Consider the following 27,768-nt stretch of genomic DNA (forward strand, 5'->3'; position numbering starts at 1 on the left):
AACAGATAAGAGAGTGATGATAACAGTGGTGATTACTCTGAGTGGCCGCAGGGAGAGAGAGGATAATGTGAGCCTTGTCTTCCTCAGCTACATCATTGGCTTAAGTAGGATTTTATAGGCCAATCCTGAAACCTAACTAGCAACTTCCAAAAGCAGGTTTGCTCACTGTAAAATTTATGTGTACCTGCTAGAAAAAAAAAATAAAACTCAGAGAAAAGTGTAACAGGAAACAGAGACCCATGATCTTGCTACCTAAAGGGCCATGCCACTCATTTTAACATGTTTCTTCCAGTTGTTTTGCTTTGTACTTAAGAAAAAAATACTTTTGATTTAGTATCCCCCTTAAAATTATAAACAACTTCTTATTAAAAAGTCTTTCTAATATGGGGATATATGTATATGTATAACTGATTCATTTAGTTATAAAGCAGAAACTAACACACCATTGTAAAGCAATTATATTCCTATAAAGATGTTAAAAAAAAAGTATTTCTAAATATATATTTTAAGGATGCAATTACCCATTCCCCACGGTGTTATGTATTTTTTACAGTTATAAATATGTTTAAACAGGTGACTTATAGCTTTACTTTTTTTCTGACTAAATAATACCAATTAAGAAAAAAATCAGAAAATAAAATTGTAAAGAGAAGGAGAATCAGCCATTATTTCCCAGAGAAACCTTTATATGTAGAGGGAATTCTTTATATGCTTTTTATTATAGACATATATAAAATATACATATACAACTTTAAAAGTTATACACATGCAAGTTAAAAAAGATTTTTGTTCATACTTATGTGTATTCCTCGAAGTTAAATTTTTATCCTAACATATCATGTGTATCATTTCATGTCAAGGTAGAATTACGCATCATTTTAGTGGACCATGATTTGTGTCGTTAAATACAGAACTACGTCATCATAAGAGTTTTGGCTATATTGGGAAGAAGGCACTTTTAGGAATGGAGATGTTTACATATAAGAGTATTCCTTTTGTACTACGATTTATATAACTAGTCATTTGTGGGTTTTTTGTTGTTGTTATTTTAATTAATTTAATTTATTTATTTATTTTGGCCTCACTGTGCAGCATGTGGGATCTTAGTTCCCTGACCAGGGATCAAACCCACACCCTCTGCATGGGAGCGTGGAGTCTTAACCACTGGATCGTGAGGGAAGTCCCTATAACTAGTCCTTTGTTGATGGACATTTGTGTTATTTCTCTATTCTTGCTTTTATAAATAATACTGTGATTAACATCTATTTCTTTTTGATCTTTGTTATCTTGGTAATTTCTTCATGATGATTCTTAAATAACTGATTAACATTTATCCATCTATTCAATAAAAACAGAGCAGTAGAATACATATGGCTTTTAAAAAGCAAATAATATAGAAAGGTTTATTATGAAAAGAAACAACCCCTTGCCTACTCTTCGCCTTCTGGTTTTACCCGTCAGAGGCAGCTGCTTTTTACTAGTTTTGCTTTTAGTTCCTCTGGCATTACCTCTGTATCTGTAAGTAAAACACTTTTTTTTAACCATCGTTTGATTTGTCGTTATCAGTTGACTCTTTGCTTTGATAGGTGCTGTTTCAGTTCTTTCACAGTCCTCCTTTCTCTTCTCTGTTTCCTCTCAATATAGTTAGATTCTTGGTCCCCTAACAAATAACCAAGCAAATTTTTAGAACAATTTGGATACTTGATGAATAAACTCGTACTCAAAGGTGAAACAGAACAGTGTTGTTTGTTTATAAATTCTGTTTCCTTCTTAACTCTTGCTTTGTGATCTCTGCTCTTTTTTCGTCTGATTTTTTTTTTCCAGTTTTACTCGTAAGAGAATTTATATTGTTAACTCTTACATTAAAGGAGAATGATAATCTCCATGAATCTTTCTTGTGAGATTCTCCAGAGCTCCCATGTGGCCTGGAAATAAAAGAGACTAAGTCTTAGGGAAACCATTTCCGTATCTAATCCAAATGTAGAGTTTTAGGTATGGTGTCAATCTTGTCTCAGGTTTTTTCCTTTGTACTGTCTGAACCTGAATTATATTAAGAATATTAAAAATCTAGTTCTAAAGAGGATGGGGGTTCCTTTTGGAATCAGTAATCCTTTTCTTTAAGAATATATCAGAGGACATAGGAATTTATTTTATTATGCAGTCAATGTATTAGTTATTCTTTTAGTCAATGATTCAATGTTACATTTTAATTTTGTTTTGTTTTTGATGGGGGTTTCATGATCTGCTCTTAGTTCTACTGTACTTTTTGCGAATTTGTTTTTGTGGGCATATCAACAGAACAGATATAAGTGAATTAAAGAGCTTTGTTACCTCATGCTTATGCCTCAGCTGCTAAAATCTCTGATGTTATAACTAATGGAAAATGACCTAAAACTCATTTATTTCATCTTAATTTAATATGTTTATATTCTAAGAATAGTTATCTATCTTGCATATATGAATACAAACTCATGATATCCATGTTTAAAGATGCCCTAGATATCAAGTTAAACTGTATATTTTAAAAATAAGTTGTATGTTCCTATAAAGGTCTTCATGAACCTCATGTTTAATTTGTGAGTAGAAATATTAGTAGCTTCCAATTTTTGTGTATCATGCACTATCTTAGGTACTCTCCAAAGTGTATCTGTAATCTTTCATTACATGCCTCTTAAGATTTCCTTATTTTACAAGGTAAGAAAGTGAAACTCTGAGTTCTTTGCCCATAGTAACACAGCTATTAAATGATAGAGCTGAAGTGAGGTATGGTCATGTTTTCTCCTACTGTATTTTCAGTACCTCAGTTTCTAACATATGGAAGAAGAAGAGATAAAACCAAAATGAATAGTAACTAAGATAGAAATTTTGAACATACAGTTTGCTATTGTGTCACCAAAGCCAATCATCTGAAGTTCAGGTTAGGTGAATAGGATAAAATACTTCTAGATCTGCCATGTCTTTTCCTAGTCAGACGTGAATCTTCATAAGTTTCCTGTTGATGCCTTTGGATATTGTGATGTATTGCATGTAGAAACCATAAGTTATCTCTGCAGCTCTTGATTAAAGTTGTTATTTCTCAGATTGTTCCTTTTAAATTGATTCCCATGTGAAAATCATCTTCTTTCCCATTACTACCCAGTTTGCTTCCTCAGCTCTAGATTCTATCTCTGTCTCTCTCATCTTTATTGAGACAACATTTGAATATCATATAATTCACCCATTTAAATGTACAGTTACTGGATCTTGGCATATTCAGAGCTGTATAGCCCTCACCAAAATCAATTTTGGGACATTTTCATTACCCCAAAAAGAAACCTGGTGTCCCTTATTAGCCCAGTACTCCCCAGTCACCCAGCTCTAGGCAACCACTAATCTACTTTCTGTCTCCGATAGATTTGCCCATTCTGAACATTTCATATAAGTGGAATCATATAATATCTGGTCCTTTTGATGACTGACTTCTCTTAGCATAATGTTTTTGTGGCTGAATAGTATCTATTGTGTGGATATACCTTATTTTATTTATCTCTTTATCAGTTAATAGATACTTGCATCATTTCCACTTTTTGGGTATTTTGAATAAGGAACATTCATAGACAGATATTTTTGGTGGACATTCTAGCCTCTCTTTTATCCTTATAATATAAATGAGGCAAGATTACATCATCATTTAAAAAATCAGTGGCTCCTCTTTGCTGACAGCAAAAAATTAAAATATCTTGGCAAAGAATATGTAGTTTTTCTACAGTCTGGCTATAATCAGGCTACAGTTGTACCAGCTTCATTCCACTTACCTCTCTTTCCCCCAACCCTTTCTAAAGAGAACCCCTTACCTAAAACATGTGGAACATGTTTTACCTTCTTACCTCTGTACTCAATAAACTTCTTTTAAAAATAATATCTCTAATTTTTGGTCTAACTCAAGCATTTTACTTCTCAAGGTGCAACTCAGATTTTACTAAGCCTTCAACAGTTTCAGACCTAGTTACTTCTGGTTTTTTTTTTTTTGTTTTTTTTTTTTCACACACACACACTGTATTTTATTTTTACAAGAGATAAGTAGACTGACACCAAGCACTGTACATGGATGACCACAACAAAAGCAACAATGATTGCAATTACCAAACATGAAACACACTCATACTATGTCATAATATTGACATTCAGTCCAGTAATCCTCCACTGTAACAGCTCCTTTACTTTGCAGTGAAAATTGATTTGTATATTCTTTGCCTCTGAGTCCTTGTTGGATTTTTTTTTTTTAATTCAGACAGAAAGTCACAAAAATTATACTCATCCTCATCAGTTCACACAGTCCCATGTAATTAATTTTTTTTTCATCTTGATCTTTTGTTAGCATTTTTATGAGTTCATCAGTTTTTCATTAGAGTTCTGAAAATTCAGTTCCGCTTATTCATTCAGTTCAGCAGTACAGTCAGTTACCAGAAACCTGTACTTGTCAGAGTCTTTTCCATGAATTTCTTAAAGATGAAACCCTTTTATAGGAACATATTTGCAAAAGCATCAGAGTACACACAGAACTGTCTGTAAATGATAAAAGACTTAAAAGTGACCACAGTTAGGGCTTCCCTGGTGGCGCAGTGGTTGAGAATCTGCCTGCCAATGCAGGGCACACGGGTTTGAGCCCTGGTCTGGGAGGATCCCACGTGCCGCGGAGCAACTGGGCCCGTGAGCCACGATTGCTGAGCCTGCGCGTCTGGAGCCTGTGCTCCACAACAAGAGAGGCCGCGACGGTGAGAGGCCTGCGCACCGCAGTGAAGAGTGGCCCCCGCTTGCCACAGCTGGAGAGAGCCCTCGCACAGAAACGACCCAACACAGCCAAAAATAAATAAATAAATAAAATAATAATAATAATAATAAAAAAAAAAGTGACCATGGTTAAAACTTTGATGAAAGTTTATAATAATGCAGTTGACAAGAAAATTAGTTATTTCTGAGATATACATTTTAAGGTAATAACTAGGATTATGACTTATAACATTATACCAGAACATATAAGATTTTTAGAAATTTCATGTAATGTCTGAAACATTTATATTAACATATTTCCATACAAATAACCCAATGAAAGTTTAGTATTAGTTGTTTTGTTTGTTTTATTATACTGCAGGTTCTTATTAGGCATCAATTTTATACACATCAGTGTATACATGTCAATCCCAATCGCCCAATTCAGCACACCATCCCCACCCCACCGCAGTTTTCCCCCCTTGGTGTCCATATGTCCGTTCTCTACATCTGTGTCTCAACCTCTGCCCTGCAAACTGGCTCACCTGTACCATTTTTCTAGGTTCCACATACATGCGTTAATATACGATATTTGTTTTTCTCTTTCTGACTTACTTCACTCTGTATGACAGTCTCTAGATCCATCCACATCTCAACAAATGACTCAATTTCGTTCCTTTTTATGGCTGAGTAATATTCCATTGTATATATGTACCACATCTTCTTTATCCATTCGTCTGTTGATGGGCATTTAGGTTGCTTCCATGACCTGGCTATTGTAAATAGTGCTGCAATGAACATTGGGGTGCATGTGTCTTTTTGAATTACGGTTTTCTCAGGGTATATGCCCAGTAGTGGGATTGCTGGGTCATATGGTAAATCTATTTTTAGTTTCTTAAGGAACCTCCATATTGTTCTCCATAGTGGCTGTATCAATTTACATTCCCACCAACAGTGCAAGAGGGTTCCCTTTTCTCCACACCCTCTCCAGCATTTGTTGTTTGTAGATTTTCTGATGATGCCCATTCTAACTGGTGTGAGGTGATACCTCATTGTAGTTTTGATTTGCATTTCTCTAATAATTAGTGATGTTGAGCATCTTTTCATGTGCTTCGTGGCCGTCTGTATGTCTTCTTTGGAGAAATGTCTATTTAGGTCTTCTGCCCATTTTTGGATTGGGTTGTTTGTTTCTTTAATATTGAGCTGAATGAGCTGTTTATATATTTTGGAGATTAATCCTTTGTCCGTTGATTCGTTTGCAAATATTTTCTCCCATTCTGAGGGTTGTCTTTTCGTCTTGTTTATGGTTTCCTTTGCTGTGCAAAAGCTTTGAAGTTTCATTAGTTCCCATTTGTTTATTTTTGTTTTTATTTCCATTACTCTAGGAGGTGGATCAAAAAAGATCTTGCTGTGATTTATGTCAAAGAGTGTTCTTCCTATGTTTTCCTCTAAGAGTTTTATAGTGTCCAGTCCTACATTTAGGTCTCGAATCCATTTTGAGTTTATTTTTGTGTATGGTGTTAGGGAGTATTCTAATTTCATTCTTTTACATATAGCTGTCCAGTTTTCCCAGCACCACTTATTGAAGAGACTGTCTTTTCGCCATTGTATATCTTTGCCTCCTTTGTCATAGATTAGTTGACCATAGGTGCGTGGGTTTATCTCTGGGCTTTCTCTCTTGTTCCATTGATCTATGTTTCTGTTTTTGTGCCAGTACCATATTGTCTTGATTACTGTAGCTTTGTAGTATAGTCTGAAGTCAGGGAGTCTGATTCCTCCAGCTCCGTTTTTTTCCCTCAAGACTGCTTTGGCTATTCGGTGTCTTTTGTGTCTCCATACAAATTTTAAGATGATTTGTTCTAGTTCCATAAAAAATGCCATTGGTAATTTGATAGGGATTGCATTGAATCTGTAGATTGATTTGGGTAGTATAGTCATTTTCACAATGTTGATTCTTCCAATCCAAGAACATGGTCTATCTCTCCATCTGTTGGTATCATCTTTAATTTCTTTCATCAGTGTCTTATAGTTTTCTGCATACAGGTCCTTTGTCTCCCTAGGTAGGTTTATTCCTAGGTATTTTATTCTTTTTGTTGCAATGGTAAATGGGAGTGTTTCCATAATTTCTCTTTCAGATTTTTCATCATTAGTGTATAGGAATGCAAGAGATTTCTGTGCATTAATTTTGTATCCTGCAACTTTACCATATTCATTGATTAGCTCTAGCAGTTTTCTGGTGGCAGTTTTAGGATTCTCTGTGTATAGTATCATGTCATCTGCAAACAGTGACAGTTTTACTTCTTCTTTTCCAATTTGTATTCCTTTTATTTCTTTTTCTTCTCTGATTGCCGTGGCTAAGACTTCCAGAACTATGTTGAATAATAGTGGTGAGAGTGGACATCCTTGTCTCGTTCCTGATCTTAGAGGAAATGCTTTCAGTTTTTCACCATTGAGAATGATGTTTGCTGTGGGTTTGTCATATATGGCCTTTATTATGTTGCGGTAGTTTCCCTCTATGCCCACTTTCTGGAGAGTTTTTATCAGAAATGGGTGTTGAATTTTGTCAAAAGCTTTTTCTGCATCTATTGAGATGATCATATGGTTTTTATTCTTCAGTTTGTTAATATGGTGTATCACATTGATTGATTTGCGTATATTGAAGAATCCTTGCATCCCTGGGATAAATCCCACTTGATCGTGGTGTATGATCCTTTTAATGTGTTGTTGGATTCTGTTTGCTAGTATTTTGTTGAGGATTTTTGCATCTATATTCATCAGTGATATCAGTCTGTAATTTTCTTTCTTTGTAGTGTCGTTGTCTGGTTTTGGTATCAGGGTGATGGTGGCCTCATAGAATGAGTTGGGGAGTGTTCCTCCCCTTGCAATTTTTTGGAAGAGTTTGAGAAGGATAGGTGTTAGCTCTTCTCTAAATGTTTGATAGAATTCACCTGTGAAGCCATCTGGTCCTGGACTTTTGTTTATTGGAAGATTTTTAATCACAGTTTCAATTTCATTGCTTGTGATTGGTCTGTTCATATTTTCTGTTTCTTCCTGGTTCAGTCTTGGAAGGTTATACCTTTCTAAGAATTTGTCCATTTCTTCCAGGTTGTCCATTTTATTGGCATAAAGTTGCTTGTAGTAGTCTCTTAGGATGCTTTGTATTTCTGCGGCATCTGTTGTAACTTCTCCTTTTTCATTTCTGATTTTACTGATGAGTCCTCTCCCTCTTTTTCTTGATGAGTCTGGCTAATGGCTTATCAATTTTGTTTATCTTCTCAAAGAACCAGCTTTTAGTTTTATTGATCTTTGCTATTGTTTTCTTTGTTTCTATATCATTTATTTCTGCTCTGATCTTTATGATTTCTTTCCTTCTGCTAACTTTGGGTTTTGTTTGTTCTTTCTCTAGTTCCTTTAGGTGTAAGGTTAGATTGTTTACTTGAGATTTTTCTTGTTTCTTTAGGTAGGCTTGTATAGCTATAAACTTCCCTCTTAGAACTGCTTTTGCTGCATCCCATAGGTTTTGGGTCGTCGTGTTTTCATTGTCATTTGTCTCTAGGTATTTTTTGATTTCTTCTTTGATTTCTTCAGTGATCTCTTGGTTATTTAGTAACGTATTGTTTAGCCTCCATGTGTTTGTCTTTTTTACGTTTTTTTCCCTGTAATTCATGTCTAATCTCATAGCATTGTGGTCAGAAAAGATGCTTGATATGATTTCAATTTTCTTAAATTTACTGAGGCTTGATTTGTGACCCAAGATGTGATCTATCCTGGAGAATGTTCCGTGCACACTTGAGAAGAAAGTGTAATCTGCTGTTTTTGGATGGAATGTCCTATAAATATCAATTAAATCTATCTGGTCTATTGTGTCATTTAAAGCTTCTGTTTCCTTATTTATTTTCATTTTGGATGATCTGTCCATTGGTGTAAGTGAGGTGTTAAAGTCCCCCAGTATTATTGTGTTACTGTCAATTTCCTCTTTTATGGCTGTTAGCAGTTGCCTTATGTATTGAGGTGCTCCTATGTTGGGTGCATATATATTTATAATTGTTATATCTTCTTCTTGGATTGATCCCTTGATCATTATGTAGTGTCCTTCTTTGTCTCTTGTAACATTCTTTACTTTAAAGTCTATTTTATCTGATATGAGTATAGCTACTCCAGCTTTCTTTTGATTTCCATTTGCATGGAATATCTTTTTCCATCCCCTCACTTTCAGTCTGTATGTGTCCCTAGGTCTAAAGTGGGTCTCTTGTAGACAGCATATATATGGGTGTTGTTTTTGTATCCATTCAGCAAGCCTGTGTCTTTTGGTTGGAGCATTTAATCCATTCACGTTTAAGGTACTTATCGATATGTATGTTCCTATGACCATTTTCTTAATTGTTTTGGGTTTGTTTTTGTAGGTCCTTTTCTTCTCTTGTGTTTCCCACTTAGAGAAATTCCTTTAGCATTTGTTGTAGAGGTGGTTTGGTGGTGCTGAATTCTCTTAGCTTTTGCTTGTCTGTAAAGCTTTTGATTTCTCCATCAAATCTAAATGAGATCCTTGCTGGGTAGAGTAATCTTGGTTGTAGGTTCTTCCCTTTCATCACTTTAAGTATATCATGCCACTCCCTTCTGGCTTGTAGAGTTTCTGCTGAGAAATCAGCTGTTAACCTTATGGGAGTTCCCTTGTATGTTATTTGTCATTTTTCCCTTGCTGCTTTCAATAATTTTTCTTTGTCTTTGATTTTTGCCAATTTGATTACTATGTGTCTCGGTGTGTTTCTCCTTGGGTTTATCCTGTATGGGACTCTGCGCTTCCTGGACTTGGGTGGCTATTTCCTTTCCCATGTTAGGGAAGTTTTCGACTATAATCTCTTCAGATATTTTCTCTGGCCCTTTCTCTCTCTCTTTTCCTTCTGGGACCCCTATAATGCGAATGTTGTTGCGTTTAATGTTTTCCCAGAGGTCTCTTAGGCTGTCTTCATTTCTTTTCATTCTTTTTTCTTTAGTCTGTTCCGCAGCAGTGAATTCCACCATTCTGTCTTCCAGGTCACTTATCCGTTCTTCTGCCTCAGTTATTCTGCTATTGATTCCTTCTAGTGTAGTTTTCATTTCAGTTATTGTATTGGTCATCTCTGTTTGTTTGTTCTTTAATTCTTCTAGGTCTTTGTTAATCATTTCTTGCATCTTCTCAATCTTTGCCTCCATTCTTATTCCGAGGTCCTGGATCGTCTTCACTATCATTATTCTGAATTCTTTTTCTGGAAGGTTGCCTATCTCTACTTCATTTAGTTGTTTTTCTGGGGTTTTTTCTTGTTCCTTCATCTGATACATAGCCCTCTGCCTTTTCATCTTGTCTGTCTTTCTGTAACTGTGGGTTTTGGTCCACAGGCTGCAGGATTGTAGTTTTTCTTGCCTCTGCTGTCTGTCCTCTGGTGGTTGAGGCTATCTAAGAGGCTTGATGGGAGGCTCTGGTGGTGGGTAGAGCTGACTGTTGCTGTGGTGGACAGAGCTCTGTAACAGTTTAATCCACTTGACTGTTGATGGGTGGGGCTGGGTTCCCTCCCTGTTGGTTGTTTTGCCTGAGGCAACCCAACACTGGAGCCTACCTGGGCTCTTTGATGGGGTTAATGGCAGACTCTGGGAGGGCTCACGCCAAGGAGCACTTCCCAGAACCTCCGCTGCCAGTGTCCTTGTCCCCACGGTGAAACAGAGCCACCCCCCACCTCTGCAGGAGACCCCCCAACACCAGCAGGTAGGTCTGGTTCAGTCTCCCCCAGGGTCACTGCTCCTTCCCCTGGGTCCCGATGCGCACACTACTTTGTGTGTGCCCTCCAAGAGTGGGGTCTCTGTTTCCCCCAGTCCTGTCAAAGTCCTGCAATCAATTCCCACTAGGCTTCAAAGTATGATTCTCTAGGAATTCCTCCTCCCGTTGCCGGACCCCCAGGTTGGGAAGCCTGACGTGGGGCTCAGAAGCTTCACTCCAGTGGGTGGACTTCTGTGGTATAAGTGGTCACCAGCCTGTGAGTCACCCACCCAGCAGTTATGGGATTTGATTTTACTCTGATTGAGCCCCTCCTACCGTCTCACTGTGGCTTCTCCTCTGTCCTTGGACGTTGGGTATCCTCCTTGGTTAGTTCCAGTGTCTTCCTATCTATGATTGTCCAGCAGCCAGTTGTGATTCTGGTGCTCTCGCAAGAGGGAGTGAGAGCACGTCCTTCTACTCCGCCATCTTGGTTAATCTAACCTACTTCTGGTTTTTAATCAATGCATTAAATACATATCCTTATAGGATTTATCACATGATTTGTTTCTTTACTTACTGTGATTTTCTTTCTATTGGAACTCCTAAGGATAAGGGCTATTTCATTTTTAAAGCTTAATACAGTGCCTGACAGAGCATTGATGCTTAGTCAGTGTTGACTGTATGTCAGAGGAGGTGAAATTAGGAATCATATCAAATTGGTTTGTATTATGGTTATCTGTCCTGTCCTTTATATTCTGTCCTAACATTAGCAGACCCATTATTAAACAAAACAAAACAACTTTTGTTATATGTCAGTTATACCTCAGTTAAAAAAAATAATTAACCAGTCTAAAAAAATATCTGTTTTAGGCCTTATTCTGTGTGGTGCTAGGTCTGTATTGATCCTAGGACTGCTGAAATTAGGTTGATTGTCTTTCAGTCACCTTTTGTCTTTAAAATTCTGAGATTCTCACTTTCGTTTAGTTTTAGTTTAGGACATTACTAATTCATCTTATGATAATCTTGTTTGTTCTTTTATAATTCTGAGCAGAGAAATTAGCCATATAGATTCCATTGAGAGGGTGAGCACTGTCTTGAATATGCAACTATTAACACTGACCAAATAGATCCAGAAATAAATTTAGCTTTGGTTTGTTGCCCCCTGGTTTATAAATTCACACTTTTTCATATTTTCATTTGCTAGTTTTCATAATTAGCTTAGAGACTACCTGAAACTTTGATATGAACCTACTTCTAAATTTATCTTCTCTAGCCCTGACTCCTCTTCTGAGCTTAGATTCAGATATTGAACTGGCTACTTATCACTTCCATTTGGATATCTAATAGGCATATATTGATTTTGATTACCCTTTCCCCTAAATCTGCTCTCCCTATCTCACATGAATATCTCCACCCACTTAATATTTCAAGCCATAAACTTAAAAGCCATCCTGTATTTCCATAATTATTATCACTTTATATTATATATTTAAAAAATTATTAAATCTGTTACGATTATCTTATTACCTTCAGCTAGGATGTAAACTCCATGAAGACAGAGATTTTAGAGTCTTATTCACCTAATTTTGTATCCCATGTACCAGTGCATGGCATACAATTTGTTCTCAGTAAATGTATATTAAATAAGTGAATCAGTCAATCCTCATTCCCTCTGTCCCTTCCGTTCAGTCAAATCAGTAACAAATCTGTTGGCTCTGCCTCTAATATACAACCCAAATTGGTCCACTTCTTTTCATCTTTATTTTTACTGTTCTAAGCTACCATCAATTTTGGCCTAGCTTATTGTGATAGCTTTTAAACTAATGTGTTTCCATTCTTGTACTCTTCGATTCTTTCTTTTCACAAAGCAACCAAAATGATCTTTGGAAAACATCAGATCTGGTCATGCTCCTGCTTAAAATTTCCAATAGTGGGACTTCCCTGGTGGTCCAGTGGTTAAGAATCCGCCTTCCAATGCAGGGGATGCAGGTTCGATCCCTGGTAGGGGAACTAAGATCCCACATGCCGTGGGGCAACTAAGCCTGCATGCCGCAGCTAATGAGGCTTTGCGTGCCACCACTAGAGAAGCCCGTGCGCTGCAATGAAGACCCAGCGCAGCCAAAAAAAAAAAAAAAAAAAGAAAAAAGAAAAATTTCCATTAGCTTTCTATTACACTTAGAATAATATCCCAAGTCCTTACCATGCTAACAAGCCCTTAAGTAATATTGCCTCTGCTGCTATCTCTTTTTAGCCTGATGATGGGGGGACTACCCCCGACCCCCCACTTGTAACAGTTTAGTCACTCCCATTTCTTGACCTTGTCAAGATCTCAGGGTCTTATATTACACCTGTTGTTTTCTCTGCCATGTGAGGTCTTTTCCTAGTTTTTGTTATTGCTATGTAACAAATCACCACAGAATTAACAGCTTAAAATAGCACCCATTTATTACTTCACAGATTCTGTGGGTCTGGGCTAGTAGGGTCCTCTGCTCAGGACCATGCTGAAATTAAAGTGTTGGCAAGGACTGGAAACTCATGTAAGGCTTGGGGTTCACTTCCATACCCATTAGGATAGTTGGAAGAATTTATTTCCTTGTAGTTGTTGGACTGAGGTCCCTGTTTTCTTGCTGGCTGTTGGCTAGGAATTGCTCTCAGCTCCTAGAGGCTACCTTTGGGTCCTTGCTATGTGGCCCTCGCATAACCTGTAAGTCAGCTTAGTCTTTAAGAAAGCAGGAGAGGGGCTTCCCTGGTGGCGCAGAGGTTGAGAATCTGCCTGCCAATGCAGGCGACACGGGTTCGAGCCCTGGTCTGGGGAGATCCCACATGCCACGAAGCAACTAGGCCCGTGAGCCACAACTACTGAGCCTGCGTGTCTGGAGCCTGTGCTCTGCAACAAGAGAGACTGCCATACTGAGAGGCCCGCGCACCGCGATGAAGAGTGACCCCCGCTTGCCGCAACTAGAGAAAGCCCTTGCACAGAAACGAAGAATCAACACAGCCAAAAATAAATATAAATAAATTAATTAATTAAAAAAAAAAAAAGCAGGAGAGTACCTCTCTGATTCACTGTGTTTTAAAGAGCTCACCTAATAAGTTCAGACACACCCAGGATAATCTCTTTCTTGATTAAGTTGAAGTCAACTGTGTAGTTACCTAGCCATAGGAGTGATATTTCATCATATTCACTGGTATCTTAAGGGGAAGGAATTATATAGGGTACCTGCACCAGAGACAGGAATATTGAGAGCCATTTTAGAATTCTGCTTGCAACAATTTGTCCTCTGGCCCCGAAGGATTCACACTTGGTATGCTGTTTGTTACCTTTTATACCTAGACATGTTTGGAGGCCAGGTGTTTTTTTCTTAGTTTTATTCTATTGTTACTGATCTGTGGTAGGTACTCAACTGTTAACATTGAAAAAGCAGCTAATCTGCTTTTCTTTCTCTTGTTTCCATTGCCAATTAATAAATATGAAAAGAAACAATCTTCAGAATTGAACCCAGTACTACAGAGTCCATGATAGAACTGATGACTTAAAAAAAATGCACAACATGAGAATTGCAAGTTAAGTTTTATTTGGGGCAAAAATGTGGACTGCAGCCCGGGAGACAGCATTTCAGATAGCTCTGAGAGACTGCTCCAAAGAGGTGATGGCGGGAGCCAGGTAATATAGAAGTTTTGTAACAAAGGGCAGGTAGTCTGAACATCAAAAGATTATTGTTAATTAAAGAAAACCAGATATCTCAAGTTAAGGAATTTAGCGCTTTTCTGTGTATGGGAGGATGCAAGAGACTGGGCTCACTGAAATCATTCCTTTGGTATGCACCTCAGCTTTCTGGGGCCAGTATCCTGTGTTTTCACATCCTGAGTTTCCTCAGGGCTCATGGTAGGGAGTGGTTACAGTCTGATGGCTGCTAGATGGCAGGTTTTTTTTTTTTTTTAAATATTTATTTATTTATTTGGCTGCATTGGGTATTGGTTTGCGGCACGCAGGATCTTGGATGTAGTGTGTGGGATCTTTCGTTGTGGTGCATGGGCTCTTTGTTGCGGCGCGTGGGCTTCTCGCTAGTTGTGGTGAGCAGGCTCCAGAGCTAGCGGGCTTGGTAGTTGCGGCGTGAGGGATCTCTCTCTCTCTCTCTTTTTTTAAAAAAAGATTTATTTATTTATTTTATTTGGTTGCACCGGGTCTTAGTTGCGGCAGGCAGCCTCCTTAGTTGTGGCATTCGAACTCTTAGTTGTGGCATTCGAACTCTTAGTTGTGGCATGCATGTGGGATCTAGTGCCCTGACCAGGGATCGAAGCTGAGCCCCCTGCATTGGGAGCGCAGAGTCTTATCCACTGTGCCACCAGGGAAGTCCCATGAGAGCTCTCTTAGTTGTGGCCCACGGGCTCTAGAGTGCGTGAGCTCAGTAGTTGTGGCACTCGGACTATCGTGGTTGTGGACCATGGGCTCTAGATCGCGCTAGCTCAGTAGGTTGCGGTGTGTGGGTTTAGTTGCCCCGTGGCATGTGGGATCTTAGTTCCCTGACCAGGGCTCGAACCCGCGTCTCCTGCATTGGAAAGGGGATTCTTAACCACTGGATCACCAGGGAAGTCCCGGCAGGTAGTCTTTTCAGCCGTGAGTTTCCTCAGGGCTCACCGGCTCACATTGGAGGGCTGCAGATGTTGATGACTGTGACATCCTTTGTTTAAATATTACATTTATCAGAACTGTCCATGATAGCATCTGTTTGCTTGAGTATTTAAGTATTACTGGAATCCTGAAATTGCCTTTTTTTTTAATGTGAAAAACAACTTGAATATCTGAAGTTCCATATGGTTCAACCTAATAAGTGTAGCTAAGAGTAGAACAAAGAGGAAAGTCACTTACTTTCTCTTTTTCTTGGTTATGGGAGGGGATTGGCAGTGATAATGTCAGAGAGACTTTGAAAAATGTCATGATACATAGTAAAATCTTCTAGTATCCACTGTAATGTTCCTTTTTAGTTGACTAAACCAGCTTTTATTTATTTCCCAATATCTGTAATTAAAAATATCTCTAGATACTGGGAAATAAATGACCTGAAGGAAGAACTAGGATGATATATATGAAAAACTAATCAGAAGGAGAAACTACTTATCCATTCAGCTGCTAGAGGATCTCATATAGAGTATTGAAATTAACCAAGTAAGAAAAACTTTGGAATCTTTCCAGTCTACCAGAAATTGAACTTGGTCATTTCCATGTGGGAATTGCAGCTGTTGGAATGCTTTTAGATGACTTCACTAAATAAACTTCATCTTGGGATAAAAAGTTAAGGGATGGCTTCTCAGACATAAACCGTGTGCCCTTTTAACCTTTATATTAATCATTTTTTGCTGAAAACATTAATATTTCTTGATAGGAATCCTTTGTAATTCTTTTAATAAAGATTTAATTATTGTGTGTTTTTAAGTGCTATGTTTTCATTGCATATATTGTGCAATATATGCATATATTATGTAGGTGCAATGAATAAAGATATAATACTTTATATATGTGTATATAATGTTTAACAATATATCTGTATTCATTCAATGACTATTTGTCTAGAATTCAGTCACAGGTCTATACGTGAGTACTTCCTTAACACAGAAAGTTTATTCTCTCTAGATTTGCTGATTGGAAAATTCAGAATAAATTCATCAGAGCTTTACTGTTCTTATTTTTTTTTCTTTACCGTATTCCTTCTGTTGGTACATAAAGTGGGAGAGGTGGAAGAACACCATGGCAGTGTATAAGACATTCAGAGCAAATGTGCGTGCCTGCTTATTGTATAGTAAAGATAATGTCTCTTTCTGGAGCAAAAGACAGCATGCTTACTGCCCATTATAAAAGATTCAAGTTCCCTAAGTGCAGTGTTCTTTCAGGTAATGCAAGTCACCATATGTGCACTTGTCATCTGGCCCTCTTTGTGTTGCCCTGGGACTCAGGTTCAAAGTGTGGCGCAAAAATGCTCATACTCTGGCTACTGCTGTTGTTGAAAGTAATAAATAGTCCTTTGTTTTGTCAAAAAAAAAAAAGAAAACCCGGAAAGTTCATATTTGGTGATGATCATGAGGTACCCCTAGAGCCAGATTCACACACTGGCTGCCTGTATACTTTTTTTTTTTTTTTTTAATGCCTGTGTACTTAATCTATAGATGTGCTTTATTTGGCTTGTACAGTGTTTTGGAGGTCAGGAAAATTTCATGTAAAAATGTTTATTTTTAGTTTTTCTTGAAAACTTGGAAGATACTGCATGGCTTATTTCCTGAATGGCAGCACTTGGCTTCAGCTCAGTATCTGAGTATCTACTGCCCTATGGGGGATGGGTATTCTGTCCAGTTCTCCATAGTCCCTACTTCCTGTTGCTTAAACCTGGCCATTTTCCCCCCACATCTGTTTCCCACATGGTATTTTCATTGCTCTGGGGTCATTAGAGAATGATCATGTTCAGGAAACTTTAATTTTTAAATTACTGTTATTTGAAAATTGTAGTTTATGTATTATAGCCTTTAATTGGCCAGAATATTTTTTCAAATCAAGTGATTTAGGGCTGAATAAATCAACTTTAAAAAAGTTTATTATTATTTATTTCATTTATTTATTTTTGGCTGTGTGGGGTCTTTGTTGCTGCGCAGGCTTTCTCTAGTTGCATCGAGCAGCGGCTACTCTTCGTTGCGGTGCATGGGCTTCTCATTGTGGTGGCTTCTCTTGTTGTGGAGCATGAGTTCTAGGGCGCATGGGCTTCAGTAGTTGTGGCGCACAGACTCAGTAGTTGTGGCTCATGGGCTCTAGAGCGCAGGCTCAGTAGTTGTGGTGCACGGATTTAGTTGCTCTGCAGCATGTGGGATCTTCCCGGACCAGGGCTCAAACCCGTGTCCCTTGCATTGGCAGGCAGATTCTTAACCACTGCGCCACCGAGGGGGCCCTCAACTTTATACTTACTGACTCATCTTAATTTCCATGACCTTTATGGTTTAGCTTTAAACTTTCAAAAGATTCTTCGAGTTACATTGGTCAGCAACCACCAAATATCATTGATTTTATAGGAGATGATTTTAGGTAGAACTCTTGAATGAAAATTTACTAGCTAGCTGAAGTTTCCACTAAGATAAAATTTTAGAGGTTTTTTTTTATTTTCTTTTCATATTCTTACTCCTCTTGTAGAACAGCAATATAACTAGTACCAGTGTAACTAGTATTTTACCCCAGGTCCTACCTAAGTAATTTGCTTGTTTTGGTCTGTAAGCTTTTTTAGGGAGTGGAAGAGGATTATAACATACCTGCATAGAAGTGCATAAAACATAAAAGTAGAGTTTAACAAATAATTTTAAAGCAAAATCTGTGTCTCACCTCCCAGGTGTAAAAAAATAAAACATAATGTGGCCTTACCTGATCTTAACTCCTTGTCTTCCCAATATGTCTGCCTTAAAAAAAAAATCCTGCTCTTATTTACAGTGTTGCCATCCATTTATGCATTTCTAAATTAGTATAGTCAAGTTTTGTTTGTTTTGGAACTTTTTTGGAATCATACTCTGTAGTCTTCTGTGTTCTCTTTCACTCAGTATCATTAATGAGTGTCATTCAAGTTGTGATGTGTTGCTGTAGTTTTAAATTTGATTTCCATGTAGGAAAATATTTCATTATTGATCCATTCTCCTGCTAGTGAATGGCTGTGTTATTTCCAGTTTTTGGTAGTAAGAACAATGCAACTATGGACATTTTTGTACACGTACCTTGGTGCACATTTTCCTATTTCTCGCAAATGTATACCTAGGAAGAGCTAGGTTATAGGGTATGCTTGTTTTCAAGGTTACTAACTAATGCCAAATTCTTTCCCAAAGAGCTTATACCAATTTACATTTCCACCAGCATATGAACGAGAATTCTGGATGCTCTACATTATTGCCAATGCAAAACTATAATATCCATAAAAAGTAAATGTTTCTTGGGCATATAATCTTTTAAACTTAAATACAGGACACACACACACACACACTCTGCATACCACAAAATGGTTGATTAATTTTGCTTAAGGTGACTATTGCATAAAAGACAAAAATCTTTTTAGCTTTGGAGGTGGTTAAGTAGTTGCCATAATTAGCTATTTTATACTTCTACTCCCAGCCTCCATAATTGAGATGGTACTAATAATAAATAATGGGAAAACATGTTTTTTTCCCCTTTACATGAGAACTTCTTGTCACTACCTTCAAAGGACATGGATTATAACAGTATGATCTGAAATGGAATAAGTTAGCCAGAGAGGAGAAGAAACTGTAGCCAGAGACTAGAAAATTCAATAATCATTCATCTAGGAATATTTTAAAAGAAGATATTCAAAGTTTCATGTAACTTTGAATTTTATCCTCGACAACCTCATTAGCCCTTGTGCCATTTCCTTGGGATAGGGTTGTGTTACCTACTTATATTTTGTATAATTTCTAATTGAAGATGGTATACCTTTTTCCCGGGCAAAGGCAGTAAGTTCTATAGTACACTAAAAGCAAGCATGTAGTACGTAATGCAGTATGACACTTGTAATAGGGGGTCTTTTTGAATTAAATAGATCACAGTGAAGGCCAGAGATTTATTGCATGTAGTAGCTTTTTTTTGGGAGAATTTTTAAGAATGACATGATTCTCCTATTATTATGATACAGATTTATTTTCTTTGGTTTGCTTTTATTAGTAGAAACCTCCAAATTTGGGAGGGAATACTCTACTAGAATATACAATACCAAAGGATTCCTGCAATTTGCCTACCCCTTTAGGAACAGCAGAGAATGCATACTTCAGGGATATTTGCCTATGAAGGTTGCTTTTCACTGGTGCTTGCTTTAAGGAAAATTTTAATGTTAGCAGTAGCATGTGCTTTGGCTAAATGCCTTTTCTCCTTTTGTCAAACATCTGTATTTCATGGGGTGATAACAATATTCTAAAAAGTGCACTTAAGCAGTTTTCAGGGAAACATGAACACTAATCGTTTTTTTTTTTTTAATATTTGTGTATTTATTTTTTTATCTTTGGCTGTGTCGGGTCTTAGTTGTGGCACGCGGGATCTTCGTTGTGGCATACGGGATCTTTTGTTGCAGCACACAGGCTCTTCCTTACGGTACACGGGCTTCTCTCTAGTTATGGCGCCCGGGCTCCAGAGCCCGTGGGCTCTGTAGTTTGTGGCACGTGGGCTCTCTAGTTGCGGTGTGCTGAACACTAATCTTTATCTGAAATCATTGATTTACTTATTTTGGTCTTTGTCAGTAGAATATAGAAGAATCTCTTTGTAGTTCTAAAGGGTGTATCTTTTCTTTTTTACTCTTGATTGTTTCACATATTCATTTCAATTGGTGGCAGTTCACATCTATGTATTTTTTATGTCTTTAGTTATGTTACTTTATTTTCTTGTTATTTGCTATTTCTACCTTTTTTGCTCTCATATATTTAAGTTCCTAGTTTTTGAGGTAAGATTATTTCTTCAGGGTATGTATTCCAAAATGGAATCATTCTTTGGGTGTGGTTTTAAGGCAGCTGTGATGCATTGCTCTGTAGTTCTGGGGACATGGTAAACCCATTCACAGTATCCTGTCTATGTCCTGTTTCCTTAGATCCTTGGCAATATTGGGGTGAAGTTTTTTTAAAAAAACTTATTATTTGTGTTATTTGTGATATGCATGTAGTAATATATTTTATTTATTTTTAAATTTTATTGAAGGATAGTTGATTTATAATGTGTTAATTTCTGCTGTATAGCAAAGTGATTCAGTTATACATATACATTCTTTTTCGTATTCTTTTCCATTGTGGTTTATCACAGGATATTGAATATGCTTCCCTGTGCCATATAGTAGGACCTTGTTTATCCATTCTATATATAATAGTTTGCATCTGCTAACCCCAAACTCCTACTCCATCCCTCCCCAAACCCCCTCCCTCTTGGCAACCACAAGTCAGTTTATATCTGTGAGTCTGTTTCTCTTTCATAGATATGTTCATTTGTGTTGTATTTTAGGTTCCACATATAAGTGATATCATACGGTGTTTGTCTTTCTCTTTCTGACTTACTTCACTTAGTATGATAGTCTCTAAGTTCGTCCGTGTTGCTGCAAATGGCATTATTTCATTCTTTTTAATGGCTGAGTGATATTCCATTGTGTGTGTGTGTGTGTGTGTGTGTGTGTGTGTGTGTGTGTGTGTGTGTGTATACCACATCTTCTTTATTTCCATGTCTTGGCTGTAGTAAATAGTGCTGCTATGAACAAAGGGGTGCATGTATTTTTTTGAATTATAGTTTTATCTGGGTATATTCCCAGGAATGGGATTGCTGGATCATATGGCAACTCTATTTTTAGTTTCTGAAGGCACCTCCATACTTATTTCCATAGTGGCTGCACCAATTTACATTCCCAGCAAAAGTGTAGGAAGGTTCCCTTTTCTCCACACCCCCTCCAGCATTTGTTATTTGTAGACTTTTTAATGATGACTATTCTGACTGGTGTGAGGTGATACCTCATTGTAGTTTTGATTTGCATTTCTCTAATAATTAGCAATGTTGAGCATCTTTCCATGTGCCTATGAGCCATCTGTATGTCTTCTTTGGAAAAATGTCTATTTAGGTCTTATGCCCACTTTTCAATTGGGTTTTTTTTTGTTATTCAGTTGTATGAGCTGTTTGTATATTTTGGAAATTAAGCCCTTGTTGGTTGCATCATTTGCAAATATTTTCTCCCAGTCTGTAGGTTATCCATATTGTTTATGGTTTCCTTTGCTGTGCAAAAACTTATAAGTTTGATTAGATCCCATTTGTTAATTTTTGCTTTTATTTCTATTGCCTTTGGTGGACTGACCTAAGAAAACATTGGTACGGTTTATGTCAGAAAATGTTTTGCTTGTGTTCTCTTCTAGGAGTTTTGTGATGTTGTGTCTTATATTTAAGTCTTTAAGCCATTTTGAGTTTATTTTTGTGTATGGTATGAGGGTGTGTTCTAACTTCATTGATTTGCATGCAGCTGTTCAACTTTCCAACACCACTCTTGCTGAAGAGACTGTCTTTTCTCCATTGTATATTCTTGTCCCCTTTGTTGAAGATTAACTGACCATAGGTGTGTGAGTTTATTTCTGGGCTCTCTGTTCTGTTCCATTCATCCATATATCTGTTTTTTGTTCCAATACCACACTGTTTTGATTACTGTAGCTTTGTAGTGTTGTCTGAAGTCTGGAGGGTTATGCCTCCTGCTTTGTTCTTTTTCCTCAGGGTTGCTTTGGCACTTCTGGGTCTTTTATGGTTCCATATAAATTTTAGGATTATTTGTTTTAGTTATGTGAAAAGTGTCATGGGTAGTTTGATAGGGATCAAACTAAGTCTGTAGATCGCTTTGGGTAGTATGGCCATGTAATAGTATCTTTTAATATTCATTTATTCTTAATAGCAATTTGAAAAACATTTTTCCATATTATGATTTTTTGCCCTGGGTAAATTTAATCTTTGATTGTTTTATCAGAATGAATTGGAGAATTGACCTGACATTTTGTATAGCTAACTTCTTTCACTTTATTTCATTGTGCAAATTTTTTTCCTAAAGTTAAAAATATGTGTCCATTTTGATGCTTTGCTGTAGTAGAACATCAAAATAATTTATTCTAAAGCATGTGAAATAAGAATATGAATTTATAAAGCCTTGTTGGTGAGAAATTTGCTTGTAAGAACTCTTCATTTCTGGTTATTAATTTTCTAAAGTAGATGTTTAGATAACATTCTGACTTTTATCCTTTGAAAAATTGCCCTGATGAGATTTATAAATGCTATAACATTTCATGGTAAACCTCATGCCCTTATAAATGTAATTTTCACTCCAAATTGGAAACAAAGTTTTTCAAGGAAATCATAAAGCTATTTAAAAAGCAGGGAAGAAATTAAATACAATTAATTTCAGTTTTAAACTTTGGTCACATTTTAGCATATTCGTGTCTCTTACTAGCCTGTAAGCTTTTGACTGTAGTTAGTTCTCCGTGAGTCCATTTTATTTCAGCTTTGGGAACAGGTAGCTGAGCCTTTAGGCATTTATGTCTGTTTTAGATAGACATAATGGATTCTAGGGTTAGATTATCAGGGAGTAGACTTTCTTCAGAGCCTCTGACTGATTGATTGAATTCCAGGAAAATTTAATGTCATTTGGAGACCACTTTCATTTCTCCCTGGGTAGAGTTTTTAACTCTGTGGTAGAATTCAGGGGATCTAAGAACTTGGGTAAAATAGCTAATTGACTGTTGAACTATATTAGAAAATAAAAATGATAGGAAAAAAAAGAAACACCTGCATGCTTTCTTTTAAGATCTTTGTGTATCTTCTTACAGATCTTTTTAATGTGACATGTATACTTGTGAGTATATTATATATATGCACACATATGTAGATGTAGATACACATATAGAAATATGTATGCATGTACATGTATATTTAGATGTACTTTTTTAAAAACAAAAATGAGATAATGCTCTATAAGTAACTTTTTTTGGTTCAGGTTTATTGAGGTATAATTTACCTAAAGTAAAATTCACCTTTTTTAGTATACAGTTCTGTTAGTTTTGACAAGCACAAAGAGATATGTAATCTGCACTGCAGTCATGATACAGAACAGTTATGTCATCCCCCCAGAATCTCCCTGTGCCCCTTTCGTAGTTATCGTCTTCCCTTGTAATCATTTATTTCTTTTTAGTTCCTTTTACAAAATATCATATAAATGGCATCGTACAGTATGTAGTTTCTAGTCTGGCATGTTTCATTTAGCATAGTTTTTCCTTTAAAATTTTTAGTTTTAGGTATGTTTCAAGAATCTTTTATCAAATGGATGAAAATATTCATGTCGTTTTTTCTAGGAATTTCATTTGTTCAATTTTGAAATTTTAAGCCTTTAGTCAGTCTGGCACTTACTTTAGTATAAAGTGAGACAGATACTTCCATATTTAAAAAATTAGCTACTTTGGCAATATTTATTAAGATTGAGTTACTAATACTCTTACTAAATTGATTTCCTCACAGGTAACACAAGTAGCAAGACAGCCGGGACCCCCGACCCCTTCCCCTTACTCAGCACATGAAATAAACAAGGGGCATCCAAATCTTGCGGCAACGCCCCCGGGACATGCATCGTCCCCTGGACTCTCTCAAGTAAGAAAAACCTTTTTTTTTCCTAAAAGAAATTTCCATGTCAGAGCTGACTTTCTATTTTTCTTTTTAAAAAAAATTATTTATTTATTAATTTATTATTTATTTTTGGTTGCATTGGGTCTTTGTTGCCGTGCACGGGCTTTCTCTAGTTGCGGCGAGCGGGGGCTACTCTTCGTTGCGATGCACAGGCTTCTCATTGCGGTGGCTTCTCTTGTTGTGGAGCATGGGCTCTAGGTGCGTGGGCTTCCGTAGTTGTGGCTCACAAGCTCTAGAGTACAGGTTCAGTAGTTGTGGTACACGGGCTTAGTTGCTCCATGGCACGTGGGATCTTCCTGGACCAGGGCTCGAACCCGTGTCCCCTGCATTGGCAGGCAGGTTCTTAACCACTGTGCCACCAGGGAAGCCCGAATTTCTATTTTTCTAAAGCAAACTTTTAAGCAAACATACAACATTACTTGAAGAGTAATTTCTATTTTCTCTCATACATTTTTTTAGACACACCTCCCATGATAGTGACTACTAATAGTGTTACACATTTCATTTATGGAGTCATTCAAAATAAACTGTCAGTGATATTTAGTTTTCCTTTTTGTTGTTTTAGAAATTAGAGTATGACTCTATGAAGTTCATTAAAAATCTCATAAAGCACTTGTTTGCCTTTCAATGTGTAATCTGTTAGTCTCCCTTTTCGCTTTTTGGTAGAGTGTTGGTGGTTATTTTCTACTTTCGTAAAAGATATGGCTGTCTTTCCCTCTTAGTATTGATAATTTTAGAGTGCTTTTTTGTTTGTTTGGTTTTATAAGTAGATTATTGGAATTTGTTAGGCTTAAAATTTTGTTGAACTGTTAAAGAATAGTGAACTCCTTAGTTTATTTCCAAGTAACAGGCACAGGAGACACCGAAACTGTTTTAAGAAGATGTCGCTGTGGGTCCCCTGCATTTTAAGACATTTCCAAGAAATCTTTCAGCTTGTACCAACTCACCATTACATGCTTATTTGGTCTTCCTTGTGGTTAAGAGTGGGGTAGAGTTAAGAAGAAGTCTCTTACTGGAATGTAGAGAGAGTCAAGCCAATAACCTTGAACCAAGCTGTTTGAGATTGTCAGTATTTACACGTACGAAACATTCCTTTTAATAATGAAAATTAATATTATAACATTATTTTCAATTTGGGCTTTTATATTTTAGGTCTTTAAGAGCTTGAATAATAAGAGGAAGAATTACTGAAAATAATGCTAAAAGCTGGTGATTATAAGTTAAGGGTTGATTAATGATAGTTTAAACTATAGAATGTTTGGAGAAGAAATGTACAACTTGCCAAAGCATGATTGAAATAGCGCTATTCAGGAATATGTAAATTAATTTGGGCTTAGTACTATACTTAAACTCGGTCTAAATCATTCTTGTTTAACTTTGAGTTTTAAAAGTAAAATATGTCAAAATGAATTCTTAATTGTTTAGGATGAGTTTCTAGTGTTGGTTTTCATGGCACTGAACAGAACCACCCACGCTATTAATCAGGTATGTTGGTCTGAGTCTCAGGAGGAAAGAAAAACTGTAGTAAGTTGAATAGGGAAAGTTTAATATAAAGGATTATTAAATATAATAGGGGATTGGAGTACTGAGGGATTGGCTAATAAGAAAGAAAACTCTAAATGATATAAAAATTACAAATATAAGGAGTAGCTGCTTCTCCTGGGGCCAAGATGGAGTCCCCATGGAAGAGCCTTCTTCTCCACCCTGTTACCAGAGAGTGCATGGCTGTGGCATACCTTATAGTAGAGAAGTCATTGTGGTGTCATACCAGTGGAACGTGCTAGAAATCCTTCTTCTGGAATTTGCTGGAAATTCATCTTACGGAGTGTTGAGGAAAGCTGGCTTCTGTAGCACCGGTTCCTTTAGCAAAGAGCTGCTGCAGTTCACAATGGCTAGAGGCTCCTTAAAGCATCTCTGCCATAGGCACTTCAGGTAACCTTGAATCTGCTGGATCACAGGTCCCACCCATGTGGTAGAGCAGCTTGTGTTACAGCCTAAACTTACTGCAGAGCCTCCTTTTGTCCTTTCCCTCAATCAAAATTGGAAACCTCCCAGATGACTTTGTAGGTAGGTCGAGGTGTATCACACTCAAATGTAATGTATGTTCTCTCCAAAATCTAAAAAAGGCCTGTTCAGCCTTGTGCCTCTTTATTTCACGCTACTGTTAGGAGACTGCTCTCCCCACCTTGGGCTGAGATCTGGCATGATGTGGTTCTCTGAATGGTAGAGAAGTTGCTGTGGTGCCACATCAGTGGAACTTACTAGAAATCCACCCTCTGGAACTTTCCAGAATTCTGCTTTCTAAGGTGCTGAGGGAAAACTCTTCACAGGGCTGTTTCTTCTAGGAGGCACTCTGCTGCAAAATGGCTTGAGAGGGTACCAGGGGTAGCTGTTAGTTACTGGGTACTGCTGGCTGCTGCACATTGCAGCAGAATCCTGACACTGAAGAAGCTGCGCCCTCTAGAGCAGCTGGGCACTGGGGAAGTCAGGTTCTGGAGAAGCTGTCTGTTCTGCAGGAGCCTGCTCTGCATGCCTAGAGGAACCAGGAAGCAAAACCCTTTCCTCCTGCAATATCTTCACAGTGCCCTCTACTGACAAAGCTTTACATTGTGCCAGATCCATTTTCACTGTACTGGCAGACAAGTTGAATTTTGAGCTGAAAGGCAAGCAGTTGATAACTGGCACATAAGGGGAATAGCTTAGTTTTCCATTTCAAATTTTTACGGTTTCCAGTTGTGATTAGACCCCAGCAGTTGGCCCAAAGCCCTTAAGTGTTCTGAAAGACGGTGCTGCTTGCAAATGCATAGTTTGCATTTAAGAAAGGATGATCTAGCAGTGGTCTCAGTTGTCGAGCCCACAAATGCCTTTCTGTATGCCATTTTATTAGTTTCTTTTAGAAGTCAGAGTACATGAATTCCAGGGAGAAGGGTCACCAAATATTATCTTGCTACCCTTTGTGGTCTGTTTTGTTATCTTCCTCATCTGATGGATGAACCCAGTAACTCACATCTGATTTATTACCCCCCTTTTATCCCCTGCCTTTCAGACAGAGACAGCCTTATATGGATTCATTTGTCTCCTAACAATATCTTAACATCTGTTTACAGAGTGAGGAGGTTTTTCTAAATTGGCATACCTGGAAAAATGGGGAGTTCTGTGGGAAACTCAGTCTCCTTAGGTTTATATATATTTTAAAATTAATTAATTAATTAATTTTTGGCTGTGTTGGGTCTTTGTTGCTGCGCACGGGCTTTTTCTAGTTGCAGCGAGCGGGGGCTACTCTTCGTTCTGGTGTGCAGGCTTCTCATTGTGGTGGCTTCTCTTGTTGCGGAGCACGGCCTCTGGGTGCATGGGCTTCGGTAGTTGTGGCATGCGGGCTCAGTAGTTGTGGCTCGCGGGCTCAGTAGTTGTGGCTCGCGGGCTCTAGAGTGCAGGCTCAGTAGCTGTGGCGCATAGACTTAGTTGCTCTGCGGCATGTGGGATCTTCCTGGGCCAGGGCTCAAACCTGTGTCCCCTGCGTTGACAGGCAGATTCTTAACCACTGTGCCACCAGGGAAGTCCCTCCTTAGGTTTAATAGTTGACATGTTTGTAGATCATTATGGAAAGTAGAACCTTCAAAATAGAGGGAAAAGAATTATAGGCTTGGAGTCAAAACAGACTCCAGGTTCTGAGACTTGGTCTGTCACTTTCTGGTTATATGATGTTGGGTAAATTATTTGATATCTCTAGAACTTGGTTTCTTCTTCTGCTATATAGGAGAGAATTAGAATTCTACCACTCTTTAAGAGGACTGTTATGAAGACTATATAAAATTCTGCCTCAGAACAGGACATGCTAACGCTTTCAATAAGTGACATTTGTTATTTTCGTGCCTGACTTGGTTCTCTTCAGGATATTCTGTGTGTGTGTGTGTGTGTGTCTAATCTGGCTACCTGTCTGGTATTAGTGTGAAATTTAGAAGCTCTCTCCAGGAGTTTGAGATGTCTTCCAGGTCTTTGCTTATCCCTTCCAGGATAAAAGTAGAGGCCAGGCTTGGTCATTTTCTGTTGGAAATAGTGTGGTTTATTCTTACACACAGAACTATTA

At 37.6% G+C, this 27,768-nt stretch overlaps 1 protein-coding gene across 23 annotated transcripts in view; it reads left to right on the top strand.

Moving 5' to 3' along the window:
• Positions 1–27,768, top strand: part of EIF4G3 (eukaryotic translation initiation factor 4 gamma 3) — a 391,559-nt gene that overhangs the window by 117,176 nt on the left and 246,615 nt on the right. For 20 of the 23 annotated variants that reach the window (XM_082372341.1, XM_082372360.1, XM_082372352.1 and 17 more), the window contains exon 3: positions 23,517–23,645. The exons of the other annotated variants lie outside the window; for them this stretch is intronic. In XM_082372341.1, the coding sequence (XP_082228467.1) occupies positions 23,517–23,645 (129 nt within the window). The remainder of the gene's footprint in view (positions 1–23,516; positions 23,646–27,768) is intronic. 23 annotated transcript variants of the gene reach the window in all.

Source organism: Balaenoptera borealis (genome assembly GCF_965194805.1).
Source record: "Balaenoptera borealis genome assembly, chromosome: 1".
NCBI lineage: Eukaryota > Metazoa > Chordata > Mammalia > Artiodactyla > Balaenopteridae > Balaenoptera > Balaenoptera borealis.